The sequence below is a fragment of the Strigops habroptila genome, chromosome Z, assembly GCF_004027225.2.
Source record: "Strigops habroptila isolate Jane chromosome Z, bStrHab1.2.pri, whole genome shotgun sequence".
NCBI classification, from domain to species: Eukaryota; Metazoa; Chordata; class Aves; order Psittaciformes; family Psittacidae; genus Strigops; species Strigops habroptila.
In genome coordinates this window covers 87768334-87782065 of record NC_044302.2, presented here as the reverse complement: position 1 = coordinate 87782065, position 13732 = coordinate 87768334, and the positions used below count along the sequence as shown (strand labels likewise).

General features: G+C 40.2%; 1 protein-coding gene across 4 annotated transcripts in view; it reads right to left on the bottom strand.

Moving 5' to 3' along the window:
* RICTOR (RPTOR independent companion of MTOR complex 2) overlaps positions 1-13732 on the bottom strand; it is a 90454-nt gene that overhangs the window by 9412 nt on the left and 67310 nt on the right. For all 4 annotated transcript variants that reach the window (XM_030511744.1, XM_030511745.1, XM_032919636.1 and 1 more), the window contains 7 exons: positions 9715-9802; positions 8891-8983; positions 7920-8026; positions 7032-7261; positions 5254-6283; positions 1399-1576; positions 155-239 (listed from right to left, as the gene is read on the bottom strand). In XM_030511744.1, the coding sequence (XP_030367604.1) occupies positions 155-239; positions 1399-1576; positions 5254-6283; positions 7032-7261; positions 7920-8026; positions 8891-8983; positions 9715-9802 (1811 nt within the window). The remainder of the gene's footprint in view (positions 1-154; positions 240-1398; positions 1577-5253; positions 6284-7031; positions 7262-7919; positions 8027-8890; positions 8984-9714; positions 9803-13732) is intronic.

Sequence of the window (13732 nt, the reverse complement as noted above, 5' to 3'; positions counted from 1 at the left end):
CAACAACACACAAGAGAAAAAGAAGTCAGTAAGGTATGTCTGTTTGGGTGTTTAAAGTGCTTGTAGTAAAGTTCCAGTTAACTAGAAGGCAAGACCAGAGCTATCCTATACAAATACACAACACAAAGGTACAGCAGGGGATCAAAAGCAGTACCTCCTGTATCAGGTGCAAAGACTTTAGCACCATGGTCATCAAATGGAGGTGTGGTTTTCTTCTGGAAATATGGAGTTTCTTTTACCTGGAATATTCAAGTGAAAATTAAAATTAGCACAGGTGATAGCCATACATAAAGAAAGAACAGATTTTATGAGGAAATAAAGTGTTGTCCATTTCTTACTTCAGGAAAACGATCTGATTAGAGAAATTAAGAATGGGCTCATGAGTACTAAAGGAAAGCCAATAAGAAAAACATACATTTGTGAATGAACATTTATTAAGCAAGGTTTACGAACAGTCAGTAAATGTTAAAACAGTGGTGACAGGCTGTAAGGAAACCTGTGATCCAGAAGCACATACTAAAGATCTGTCCATTATCACTCTACACCACTGGAGATCTTGAGAGAGCAGTGCAGAACCACACGGTACATTTAAAATGTTTCCCGTAAGATGTAGTTTAGTCAATTACATCTTGAGTTAAGTCATAACTTAACTCAAATCTTGACTTTGCTCTAGCTTTATTAGATTTTGAGATTAGTAAGAAACTATTTCGGTTTGAAAGACAAAGACTAAGTAAACTGAAGACAAGCCCACTGATTTACCTTTGACATAGACCATGTTCTGCTTTTGATAATTAAGTAACAGAATATTAAACCCTGTGATGCATCAATTTGAGATGGGAATGTGTTTTAACCATGTAGGAAGAAGGTGGCAATTGATAAGACACCTAAAATAATCTGTTTTAACCTAAATATATACATATATACATATATATGTGAGGTTAAGTAAAGACAATATAATTTACTACTATGAGTACATATGCACACAACAAACTAATATTGTCATGGTAGCAGGAAGTTTACTGTGGGATTATGCACATCACTTACCGTTGACCACTGAACATTTCAATTAGTTGGCTAAAGAGGTGTTAACAAATGTCCACAGACTATGCCAATTCCAGTATGAAAGCTGATGTCAACTAAAGATCTTATGACATTATTTATGCTACCATTGTTTAACACTCTCCAACCTCGTCTGTGTCATTATTTGCCCAATACAAAGCAAACAATTTTCTGTAAACTGGGTTAGAAACTCTTGTTCTCCAAAAGGCATTCCTTGAAACTACCACATCCATTTTTCCCCCGTTTCTCTCGATCTAATCTATTCTGATGAAAATGCAACAGTTGACCACATTTCGGTATGAAAATGCAAATAACCCCAGTAAATTATCACATACATACCTGAAATATTTCATTGATATCCACTGGGAGAGCAAGGCCAATGTAATCATCAGAGCTACCATATGTAGCATTAGAAACCATCGAGCGAACAGAAGAGGAACGCTGAAGTGTGTTTTGGTTAATAGGACTTAACAGATCTTCTTTATCTAATGAAGCATAACTTAAAGCTTTCATGAACCTGCAACATTGAAATAAGAACTCACAATCTTGGTACGTTTCTCATTCTGGCACATTAGAAGTTAGAAGGACTGCTGACACAAAGACTATTCTCATCTTCCCATTGCAGAACCCAGAGCTTGTTACTCTGACAAATTACAACCATAGCCTCATTGCTTTTCTCTGTCTCATACTGTATTGCATAGTTTGGCAGTTCCTGGGGTAAATATGTTTTCTTTGAAAGTCCTGGGACAAGGACTTGAAAAATGGCAGGATGAAACTTCTGCTTGAGGGGCTGCCAACCCTGCGAAACCACAAATTTTCTCCAACTTGCTAGGCTTCAAAGATTTATAGCTCAGACACAGTCAGTAAATACTAAAACTGCTAACTGCTGTATTTCGAAATGTACGTATGCACTGAGTGTATCTCCCCTGGATACTCAGAAACTCCAAGCTGAGCAGGCACATCCTGCAAATGCAAGGCTTGAGCCTGCTACAGTACCAGCGATGCAAGCAAGGAACATTTTTTTCCTGTGCTCAAAGGAGCCACCCATTAGGTCACCCGAGCATGGAGGAAGAACTGGCTCAAGGTGAATGGGTGAATGTGCAAAGGACAAACTTGAACCTGCGCAGTGAGCAGAGCTCACTGTGACAAGCAGCGTGAGGAACAAAGAAATAGGTTAGGAAAAATGGGATGGGAGAGAGGAGGCTGGAGTTCTCAGTGCTGATCGGAATCCTGATGATGGAAATTTCTCATTGGGCCATCTGTCATTTCACTTCTTGTTAAAGATAAAAACCTGTAAATGTTTTCTGCCAATCAACCTATGTAGATGGTCTATATGCACTGAGTTAAAGCTTCCTAGTAAAAAGACACCTCAGGAACAGTAAATTTTAATTCTTTTATTGTAAATTATTATACACTAGGAGGTAAAGTACAGTAAGCATTTGATTTCTAGACTTTCAGTTTTAGAAATAATTTTCTTTAGAAATAATTTTCTATCATCTTTTGGTTTAGATGGGCAATTAAAATGTATTCTTATCCCTAAGAGGTTAACTGATTTATACTGAGATAAAAGTTAAATTATCCAGGTTTGAACACAAAAGGTTCAAGAGGTTATTATGCAATGGGAATGCACAGAACACAAATTACAGGATATCAATAGTTTTCTTGCTACTAAGCAATTCTGACCAATGCTAATGACAAGTAGAAGTGGACTTACTATAAAAATCAAGCCATACTTCAAAAGGACAAGAGGAAATGGCTTGAAGTTGCAGCAGGGGAGGCTTAGACTGGGTGTTCGGAAAAATTTCTTCACAGAAAGGGTTGTCAAGCATTGGAACAGGCTGCCCAGGGAAGTGGTGGTGTCACCACCTCTGGAGGTATTTAAATGTCATGTAATGTTTACTTAGGGACATGGCTTAGCAATGGACTTGGCAGTATTAGGTTTATGGTTGGACTTGAGGATCTTAAGGGTCTTTTTCAACGTGAATGATTCCATGGTACTAAACCCCCTAAAATTACCAATTGCATTAGTTATTTTGTAATAAAGCATTCTACAATTACTCCAATTGTACTCTACAATTACTACAATTCTACTCTACTCAACATAAAATTAAAGATAGAAGTATTAATCTTAAAAATTTGTCCCTGCTTTTCCTGGAAAAGTTAACAGATATATCATTAGTAGTGATAAACACTGGTAAGTTTTTATGAAAGCATGCCGGCAGATGGTTGGGTGAGAGCCACAATCAGGATTCATGATACACACATCAACGTTTTGGTAGGTCTTTGAGGACAAAGGTGGGAAATCTAGCCTCACAAAATAAATTATGCAAAGAAATAAGCTTTTCAACCTTTTGAATGAAAAGAACAACTGGAAAGATTAAAAACAAAACAAAACACCAAACCCCACAATTTACAGCTGCTACTCGCTGTGAACACATGATTTTGTCAATGAAGTATGAATTAAAGAAATTTTTCTTAAGGCTGACACAAAAATAGGCTTGGAGAGAAAAAGGACAATATTTCCTTCCAATTTATTACTTTGATGGCAGTTAGGGACAATATTTAGCTGGAAGTAGTAACATCCTCTGAAATTAAAAAAAACACAATTATTCAGTGCAGACACCCAGCTGTAACCAGTAAGAAAACACATGTACTAGTTACATCATAGTCTCGCCAATTAATTATCTAAGTAACCAACACAATTGGACAATCTCTTTTAATATGTATGTCTGCAATTTTTTAAACCTTCTCTGAGTTATGAGCACTCCAGCTGTTTCAGTTCAATGTTAAAACTGGTCAGCTCAAATCCCTGAGCCTACCCACTGATATAAGAGATCATGGACAGCTGAACACCAGGAATACTGTTAGTATTACATTGCATGCAGTCTCAGGATGAAAGCCTGCTGCAGGAAGGCTGCTTTGCATATCAAAGGCACGACTGCAAGGAATGGTACATTAGTACAGCCACAACAGAACCTGTACTACCACTGAAATGACACCAATTTGTTCCTGCATTAGCACAGGAAGCCAGTGACAAGAGCAAGAAAAAGCACTTCTGATTTCCAGGATAATGCAGCTTAACTACTGAATCATCCTTAATTTAATCACCACATTCAGTCTAGTTCTAACTTAACTGACCCAAGGGAAAAATACCTATCTTTTATGCCATCTTTGCAGAATCATGTGAAAACATCAACAAAGGAATGTTGCTCTTAATCAGGACAAAAATGCATAGTAATAAACAGGTACTTATATACACTCAGCTGGATATGCGTAGTGCAGTTCAGGGACTTGCTGTTCTGTGCAGTAAGCAGATGACTAATGTACTAATAGCTTCTCCCCCTTCTCTCACCTGAGAGGATGTTTAGCTAAGAACTGAAATATAAAGTATCTTTTCCCTCTCAATACTAATGTGAAAATCCAATGCACTACCTAAAGGATGATTTGAGAGGAAAAATCTGGTAGAAGAGCTTTAAAGAGAAAGTTGTTAAGCACTGACTGTAGTTGCGGGGAACACTGTCAATGTCATGAGCTAGTATCTTATGTAACTCTCCAATTAGTCTTCAGAACACCTAATATTACTCAAAAATGAAAAGCTGACACTGCCACCTAAAAATAAACTCTGTAAAATCTTTGCTCTGCTGTAGCTAAGAAGCCAAACTGACATTCCTGTCAGTGGTACCAGTATCTCATCACTGGCCTTAGCGTAACAGTGAAGACGAATATAGCATCCTGGCAGGAGTACGTGTCCTAAACCCTCACCGAATGGCATCGGGAAAATTCTCATCTGAAATACTGCTCATGTAGTGTAGTCAGAGCTATTTCATGTGATTGCAACTTCAGTAATGTTAGCAGTGTGACTGCATTTAGATATTAGAAAAGTCAAACAGGAAGCCAATGTGATAAAAGGAAACATTTTCCTTTGCCATTAACAGCACTGAAAGGGCTGAGCACAGCTATGAAAGCTGGGCTTCTTTGACAGCACTTACAAAGTTGAGAATTCTCATTCTATTATTCTCCTACTACCAATACTGCTTCCAGTGAAGTTATGAATCATCTTGCAACAACTGTCACTTTTAGGTGAAGTTGGGGGGGGGGGGGGGGGGCGGAGAAAAGGGTACTAGAAAGACACTTTTCTTATTTAATTGCCCTTACAGCTCTGAAGTAAGGAATAAGCACATTATAATCTCTTACCGGCTTGGGGTTAGCCGAGAATCCAGGCTGCCAGACTTCATGGTAATAGTGTCAGTAAACAGCACGTCCTTTGCTGGAGATGCCAGGGCTTCCGAGTGAGACAGTGAAGGATGCATCCGCTGCTGTTGTAAGCGTTTTAGTGTAGCATAGCCAAAGGCATCTCGAGAACTTGTGTAGCTAAAGTTATAGTCAGCAAGACTTTTTATTGTAGCAAGAGAAGGAGCTTTAAGAGACTGGGCTCTTCGAGGAAGTGTATGAGAAGAGCCTGGTGGTACCAGAGATACAGAGTTGGACTTTGAGATAGGCAGGTGGTTAGACTGTGGTGTTGAACAGAGACTTGGTTTAACTGTTTTTGTGCTTACCACAGTACTCAAACTTCCACAGTCAGTATCTACATTTGTAGTGTCCACACCTACGGTCTCTCTTGAAGGGCTAGAGCTCATTGAGCTTATGCCACTTGTTGTGGTATCTGTATTAAAACTTAAGCTACGACTCTTGAAATGTGTTTGTGTAGTACCATCTCCTATTAGCTTTTCTCTGCTTGTGTTTTCCCGGTGAATTTCATTTCCAAGACCTTTTGGCAGCTTCAGATCATTTTCTCCAATACTTGGGGTACTATCAGTATCTTCCATGTGCTTACTTCCAACAAAAGAAGTTTCTAATCGTAAAGTCTGGATTTTAGGAACTCTGAAAACAGGGTTTAATTCTTCCCCAGCAGGAAAGTCTATGCTACCAGAAGGTTCTGTTACTGTACGATTTCGCCTCAGGACTGATTTACTGTCAGATGATGCCAGCTTTCCTGCTTTTGGATCACTGCTACTTCTGTGTTTTTTATTAGGAAGAGTAAGAGAGTTTAGAATGCGGTTTTTCACAAGTCTACTAGAAGAAAAAAAAGGAAAGGGACTACGGTCTTTGTCTTTTGAAGGTCCAGGTCTGTCATAAAATATTTGTTCTGCATCTTCAGTAATATCTAGGAAGAATGTGCTAGTGGAAGTACTACCAAAACGGTCATCCTCCATGATGAACATACCTGAAATTATATGAGACTTTGTCACTAGAAGTGGACATGTCTTTGCAACTACGTTGAAAAAAAGTAAGCAATTCTACAGAACTCAAAGTGGGAGACTGACTTACTGCAATTTAACATTTTTTTAACGCAGTGTAAAGCACGTATCTTGAGGAGTACCTGAGCTGGAGGTCTCACTGCTTCAAAAGAAAAGCTACAGTATCTTATTTCAGTGCAAATATCCAGCTACTAGGATTACAGTCAATGTGCTCCTTTCATGATATCTAAATATGGTATATTTCTGGATTTAAATTCTGAATATCCATAGCAAAATTAAAATGTATTAGATACTCAGAATATACAAGAGTTTAAATACACTAACACTCTGTGTGTGTGCATACACACAAGAGAATGTATGTATTTATATTCTAGAATATTCCATTGAGGACAACCAAGTAATCTTTTTACAAAAGCATGGAGATTTCCACAGGGTATTACAGCAAGCTGCCATGACTGGACATAAAAACTAGTAACTTACCCCTATGTTAAAGTTTCTTACTTCTATATCAAATGTAAGCCTAAGACTTCCTTCTCACTTGTCTACATCTCTCTGAATGCATATAATTCCCTCTCCTTGCTTGCATTCTCCTTGCAATAACACCTTTGTACCATTTGCCTGAACCTCACCCTGCCAAAGTGTTGGTAAGAACACCAAAATGCTGTTTTGTGGTGGGTTTTTTTGTTATTGTCCCTTTATTTTGTTGTCACTTACTTGAAGGGGCAGATTCGCTTTCACTGTTGTGCCTAGAACTGGTGGACTCAGAGTTCAAGCTAAGAGTGCTGGGTATAGAAGAAAGTTCATTGCAGAGCTGCTCCATATCATCAGGGACCACTGGCCAAGGCTGTCTACGACTGTGTCTCACTGCATCCCAGTTGTGATGCTTCAAAATGTCACATCCTTGTTTAGTTTTGGCTATTAGACCAAGCACGTAGACACAGGTTCTGTATTTAATGTATACATAGGGGGGGAAAAAAAAAAAAAAGGGCAACAATAATAGTATCTAATTTATCTAAACTTGTTTCTCTTTTGAAAGAGCTTCAAAACAATTCAGCAGAAACTTCACGAAAGTGCCAAGTAGCTGTTTGTTAATTTTTATTTGTAACTCAATTGAAGCTTAAGAAAGGCACTAAAATATCTGAGAACAATACAGTACTCAAAAATAAAAATTAATTATTACAAGAGCCTGATTACATAAAGTAGAAGTACCTATTTTTATTTTTTAAATAAAAGGACAAACACTAATGCAGTAGCAATATTAGGCAAAATACCATCTATTCAAGCTTTTAAAGATTCAAAAAAGTTATTTAATAAAAATGCTGGAATAATAAATTGATTCCTACAGAGATATAAGCAGCAAATATTTAATTTTTTAAAAAAGTAGTAACATGTATCTTTTTTCATGAGTTTCATTTGCTTATTGCATGTTCTTTCAGACCTCCTGTAGAACTTCACAACTGATACTCTGTTATCGATGTTCAATGATCAATAACTTATTTCCAAGTAAGTGCAAAACTATCTTCATATAAATTAGGTAGGACTATTTGAAAACCTATGGCAATTACTATCGGAAAATTTTATGTATAAATCAGATACACATACCCTCTAACAGAGAGAACTTCACAATGTTGGGCAAGTGCCATTATATCAGGAATTACATTCTCCTCTTGAAGCAAGTTAAGACCCCAATTTGATGATCCAATATTGCCCTGGAATGAAAGTTTGACAAGTAAGTTTTGATTTTGATGTCATCTGCAGTACTATCAGTGTAAAGCCTTTGACATTTTTATTTGTTGATAGTATAGTTTCAAGATCTATCTTCTCAAAGCAATTAGAGATTTGAGCAACCTTTTTGGCATTTCCTAGTCCTTCAAACCCAAAAAAGGGCTCATCCCACTATAACCTACTATGTATTTCTCATTTTACCAATTCTACTACAGCCAGCAGTATGATCTTGGTTTACTCATTTTACATCCCACTTACACTGATGTTTTATTACATACCTACAATATTTTCCACTAATAGCCACCTTGGGCAAATGTGCCAAAATAAACTTTGGGGAAGACAGGAAAAATGCAGACGAACAGTTGAGACTGCAAAGCAAATTTAGAAGTGTAGCTTGGATAGGCACAGACACTAGGTTTTTGCCTGTCCCAAGTATCAGGAGTGCCATGGCCATATATATTCACACACATCAGCGGCAGCCAACTCTTCCAGAAACAGTGAATTTTGGACCACCACAGTACATACATTAAAATCAGACCACAGCAACTTGGAACTACTGGTTCCATACTAATACTGTTGCTACATCTTTTTATTTGTTAAAAAAGTAGAAAAGAAAAAAGTGACTATTGAAAAACAGAGCAAAAGGTGCAGTGAACCATTTTCGACTAAAAGTTCAGTCAGGGTACTGAGCACCAACTTGGAAAAAAAAGAAAGAAAAGAAAATAATCACACATTTTATGACAAAAGCCCTAATTAATGATTTTATGGGATTTTGCTTAGTTATTTCAGAATCAAGAGTCATAACAAAACTCAAACAATTGCAAGAAGTTTGTAAATCTGTTACTAACCAAGGCCCAAAGGGCTGCTTTCAGCTGCTTAATTCCTTCCCACTTATCCAGCATTGGGGAACGAACAGTGTAACTTAGGTCTGTAACAATACTCTGAAGGAGAAAAACAGAAGAAAAAAACCTCAGTTGAAAATTAAAACAAGACCTCAGTCAAACAGGTTCTCTTGCATTTTTAATAAAAGGTAAAGCACTAATTTAAAGTACGCACCCTAAAATGTACAGTTCTGGAATAATAAGCATAAATTAACAGTAATGGTAATGCATTTAGAAATTTTTAATGTAACCGCTGATTGCTTAATCTGTTATCTTTATAAAAGCTGAATTAACTTGACGCAGACTAACACACTACAATGTATAAACTTTCTCTTGAACTTTTCAACTACCATATTTACTTTATTACATCATCTTATGAGATCCTTGCAACTGTGAAGTGGCTTAGGGTTTGTTTTCTTAGCTTTCAGAATACTAGAAAGTAGATTTTATTTCCTCATTTCCACATTTTCGTATGCATAAAAGGATAGGCACAGTTTTACTTATCAATGTACAATTCACTTACACACAGACTGAAAATATATTTCCGTTCTAAGATTTTGGTAGCCATTTTAAGGAAAATGTTGCAAGGTATTTCTCTGGCATTTCAGTTTCAGGGAGGAATTTTACATGAGACTAAGATGTCAAAGACTGTCTTCACAACCTTTTGGCCCCAAGCAACTTAAGACATTCATAATCAAATGACTGTTTAAATGCCATCCCTTTTAAAACATTCTAAATGGGTTACAGTACTCTTTAAAGTGATTCATGTTATAAATAGTTATTATCCCCACCTGAGACTCCAACAAATGGCAGCCTGTTTTATGGTGCACCAGTTGGCCATAAAGGTGAACTGGCAGGTAGACGTGTGGTCGCTGTAATCTGGAAGAAAGAAATCAGATGCTTTTCCAGGAATTCTGACATTTTATTTTTAAATAAATTACACTGCAGTGTAATGCAATGAGTCACCATTGAGCTTTTTCAGACCAAGAGAATTCTTTTTGAGAATTTAGAAAAGAATAAATAGAATATTTCAGTTGGAAGGGATCTACAACGATCATCTTGTTTAACTTCAGGACAAGAACAACTTCAATTTCAGCCCCACTTCATGGCTGACCAAAAGTTAAAGCCTGTTGTTAAGGGCATTGTCCAAATGCCTCTTAAACACCAACAGGATTGGGGCACTGACCACCTCTTTAGGAAGCCTGTTCTGGAGTTTGACCACCCTCTCGGTAAAGAAATGCTTCCTGAATGTGCAGTTTAAAACTCCCCTAGTGCAGCTTTGAACCAGTCCCATGTGTCTTGTCACTGGGTACCAGAGAGCAGAGCTCCCTCTCCACCTCCCCTCCTCAGGAAGCTGTAAGAGCTCAAGAAGGTCACCCCTCAGCCTCCTTCCCTCCAAACCAGGCAGGCCTGGTTTTCCTGAAGGAGCTGGCAAATGAAGTTGCTAAGCCACTGTCCATCATATTTGAAAAATCATGGCAGTCAGCTGAAGTTCCTGATGACTGGAAGAAGGGTAATATTTTTAAGAAGGAGAAAATGGAATACCCAGAGAACTACAGACCAGTCATTCTCACCTCTGTGCCTGGAAAAATCTTGGAGCAGATTCTCCTGGAAAGCATGCTAAGGCACATGAAAAACAACGAGGTGGTTGGTGACAGCCAGCATGGCTTCACTAAGGGGAAATCCTGCCTGACCAATTTGGTGGCCTTCTATGACGGGGCTACAGAACTGATGGACAGGGGCAGAACAGTTGATGTCATCTACCTGGACTTGTGCAAAGCGTTCGACACTGTCCCGCACGACATGCTTGTCTCTACATTGGAGAGACATCGATTTGATGGATGGACCACTCGGTGGATAAAGAACTGGCTCGATGGCCACACGCAAAGAGTTGTGGTCAATGGCTCAATGTCCAGTTGGAAAACAGTAATGAGTGGTGTCCCTCAGGGATCAGAACAAGACTGGGACCAATCTTGTTCAACATCTCTGTTGGCGACATGGACAGTGGGATTGATGTGCCCTCAGCAAGTTTGCCAACGACACCAAGCTGTGTGGTTCGGTTGATACGCTAGCGGGAAGGGATGGGATCCAGAGGGACCTTGACACGCTTGTGAGGTGGGCCGACACCAACCCCATGAAGTTTAACCAAGCCAAGTGTAAGGTCCTACACCTGGGTTGGGGCAATCCCAGGCACTGCTACAGGTTGGGCGGAAAAGAGATTCAGAGCAGCCCTGCAGAGAAGGACTTGGGGGTGTTGGTTGAGGAGAAACTTAACATGAGCCGTCAGTGTGTGCTTGCAGCCCAGAAAGCCAACTATATCCTAGGCTGCATCAAAAGAAGCTTGACCAGAAGTCAAAGGAGGTGATCCTGCCCCTCTACTCTGCTCTCGTGAGATCTCACTTGGAGTACTGCGTACAGTTCTGGTGCCCTCAACATAAAAAGGACATGGAGTTGTTGGAACAAGTCCAGAGGAGGGCCACGAGGATGATCATGGGGATGGAGCACCTCCTGTATGAAGACAGGCGGAGAAAGTTCGGGCTGTTCAGCCTGGAGAAGAGAAGCTGTGTGGAGACCTCACAGCAGCCTTCCAGTATGTGAAGGGGGCCTACAAGGATGCTGGGGAGGATCCTACAAGGGGGGGCCCCAGTATGTGAAGGGGGCCTACAAGGATGCAGTGAGATACATTCCTTAGGGACTGTAGTGGTAGGACAAGGGGTAACAGGTTCAAACTTGAACAGGGGAAGTTTAAATTAGATATAAGGAAGAAGTTCTTTACAGTGAGGGTGGTGAGGCACTGGAATGGGTTGCCCAAGGAAGTTGTGAATCCTCCATCCCTGGCGGTGTTCAAGGCCAGGCTGGACAGAGCCTTGAGCGACATGGTTTAGTGCGAGGTGTCCCTGCCCATGGCAGGGGGGTTGGAACTGGATGATCTTAAGGTCCTTTCCAACCCTAACTATTCTCTGATTCTATGATACTAAGCCCAGAGTTCTCAGCTGCTCCTCACAGGATGTTCCTTCCAGCCTTGTCAGCAGCTCTGTTGACCTCCTCTGGACACATTCAAGGAGCTTCACATCTTCCTTAAATGGTGGGTCCCAGCACTGCCCACAGTGCTCCAGGTGAGGCTGCACCAACGCTGAACACAGCGGCAGAATCACCTCTGCTGACCGGCTGGTGATGCTGTGTCTGATGCACCCCAGGATGAGGTTTGCCCTCTTGGGGCATGCTGCTGACTCACACAGAGCCTGCTGCCGATCAGCACCCTCAGATGCCTTCCTGCAGGGCTGCTCTCCAGCCACTCCTCTTCCAGTCTGTACTTGTGCCTGACATTACTCAGTCCTAGGTGCAGAATCTTTTGGACTTGCTAAATTTCACCCCATTAATGATTGCCCAATGCTCCAATCTATCTAGATCCCTCTGCAAGGCCTCCTGCCCCTCAAGAGAGTGAGCAGCACCTCCACATCTGGCATCTTCAGCAAACTTGATAATGGATTGCACTTGACTCCTGCATCCACATCACCGATAAATTTATTGAACAGAACTGGCCCTAGAGTTGAGCCCTGAGAAGCAACACTGGTGACCGGTCACCAGCCAGATGTAGCCCCATTCACTATAACCATTTAAGCTCTGGCCTTCAGCCAGTTCTTTGTCCAGCACACTGTGAACCCACTTCTTCCACAGTCTGACAGTTTGTCCAGCAGGGTGCTATGAGGAACAGTATAAAAAGCCTTACTAAAATCCAGAAAAAACAACATTTACTGCCTTCCACTTCATCCCAGGTGGGGGACCTTGTTATACAAGAATATCAAATTAATTTCCCTTTGTGAACCTGTGCTAAGTGTGCTTGATGATTGCCTTGTTCTTTAAATGCCTTTCAAAATTACCTAGTATGAGCTTCGTAATTCTTCCAGCAACTGAGGTTAGATTAACAGGTCTGTAGTTTCCTGGGCTTTCCCTTATGCACTTCTTATAAACTGGAATAACACTGGGTAGCTTCCAGTCAGCAGGGATTTCCCCTGACTCCCAAGACCTTTGGCAGATGATTGAGAGGGATCTCACCATAACATGTGCTAGATCCTATTGATTTGAGCACATTCAGTTGATGCAGCTGGTCCCTTACAACTTCAGTGTCTACAAATGGAAAGTGGCTGTTCTCTTTTGACTCACGGGACCAGGCAGCCCAAGATCAACCAATGTTCTTAAAGACTGGGGCAAAAAGTATTGAATGCCTCCGCTTTTATTTCATCCCTATTAATCAGGTGACCATCTTCAAGTATTGGTAAAATGTTTTATTTAGACTTCTTGCTATTAACATACTTAAACCCATTCTTACCTGACACAATACTGGCCAAATTTTAATTCTAACTGAGCTTTGGCCTTTCATGTCTTCTCCCTGAATACATGAACCACAGCTCCATAACCTTCCTGTGAAGCCTGACCTCGTTCCAGAGATAACACAATTTTTTTTCCCTCTTGAGCTCCACAAGGAGTTCCCTGTTCAGTCAAGCTGGTCTTCTGCCCTGCTTCCTTGACTTCCAACACAATGGGATTGCCTGCTCTTGTGCTTTTAAAACGTCATAAAAACAGACCAGCACCCACAGAGTCCTAATCCCTCCAAAGCAGATTCCCAGGGTACTCTGCTAAATAGCCCCCTGAGTTTGCTTTCTTGAAGCTCAGGGTAGCAACTCTGCTGTTGTTTTTATTCATTACACTGAAAACTTTAAACTCAGCCATTTCTGATCACTGTGGCCAAGACAACTACCTGCAGTCACACCCCCCACAAGTCCTTCTCTATTCACAAACAGCATCTCT